At 30.4% G+C, this 876-nt stretch overlaps 1 protein-coding gene across 1 annotated transcript; it reads left to right on the top strand.

Annotated features, from left to right (window-relative positions):
- Positions 1-50: 50 nt before the first annotated feature.
- Positions 51-870, top strand: LOC108629594 (lymphoid-specific helicase-like; the record flags this gene model as incomplete). The annotated part of the gene is made up of 2 exons (XM_018032359.1): positions 51-222; positions 292-870. Coding segments are annotated over 2 exons (751 nt in total), but the record flags the coding sequence as incomplete, so codon positions are not given.
- Between the last annotated feature and the right edge of the window lie 6 nt (positions 871-876).

Genomic DNA, 876 nt, shown 5'->3' with positions numbered 1-876 from the left:
GAAGAAGTACAAGAACAACAGTATAAACGATTAATGCATTTGTTAAATAGAAGTAAATTTTATGCTTCATACATTGGTAATAAAATTAGCAATCATTTTGATGAAGAAACAGACAATAAAACTATAGAAGAAGAAAATAAAGAAAATTATAATAATGAAAATATATCGTTACAACAAAAACGAAAGAAGAAAGATAAAATCGAAAATCATATATCAAAAAATGTAAATATAACTGTGCTTTTATTCATTTTATCCGTGACTATGTTCTAATTTGCTGTATACACACTCTAGGTACAAGAGAAGATACAGAGCGAAAAAAACAAAATTAATTTACATGACGAAGAAGTTCCAAATGATTCTGAAACCCAAGCAGAACAAATTGACAATGATATTGAAACGCCAAAATATTTTAATGGAGAGTTAAGAGAATATCAAAAACAAGGATTTCAATGGCTAAAGGTTCTTTACGAAAATGGTATAAATGGAATGTTAGCAGATGAGATGGGATTGGGTAAAACAATTCAAATTATTGCCCTGCTATGCCATCTTATCGAGAAACGCCAAAATGGTCCATATTTATTAGTTGTACCTCTCTCCACTGTACCAAATTGGTTAATAGAATTTGAACGATTTGCACCAAAATTACCTGTTGTGTTGTTTCATGGAGCAATAAAGGAGAGACAAGCAGCGAGGAAAAAAATCAATCAAAAATACACAATTACACTTTCTTATAGTACTCTTCCAATTGTACTTACTACGTACGAAGTTGCAATGACGGAACATTCTTTTTTGAAGTCTCTCAAATGGAGATATATAATTGTGGATGAAGGCCATAAGATTAAAAATTATCAGTGTCAACTCATTAAGTGTGTTGAG

This window comes from Ceratina calcarata, unplaced genomic scaffold (assembly GCF_001652005.2).
Source record: "Ceratina calcarata isolate Rehan_Ccalc_2016 unplaced genomic scaffold, ASM165200v1 scaffold5782, whole genome shotgun sequence".
Lineage (NCBI taxonomy): Eukaryota > Metazoa > Arthropoda > Insecta > Hymenoptera > Apidae > Ceratina > Ceratina calcarata.
Note: the sequence above shows the minus strand (reverse complement) of the source record. Positions and strands in the feature narration are given on the sequence as shown.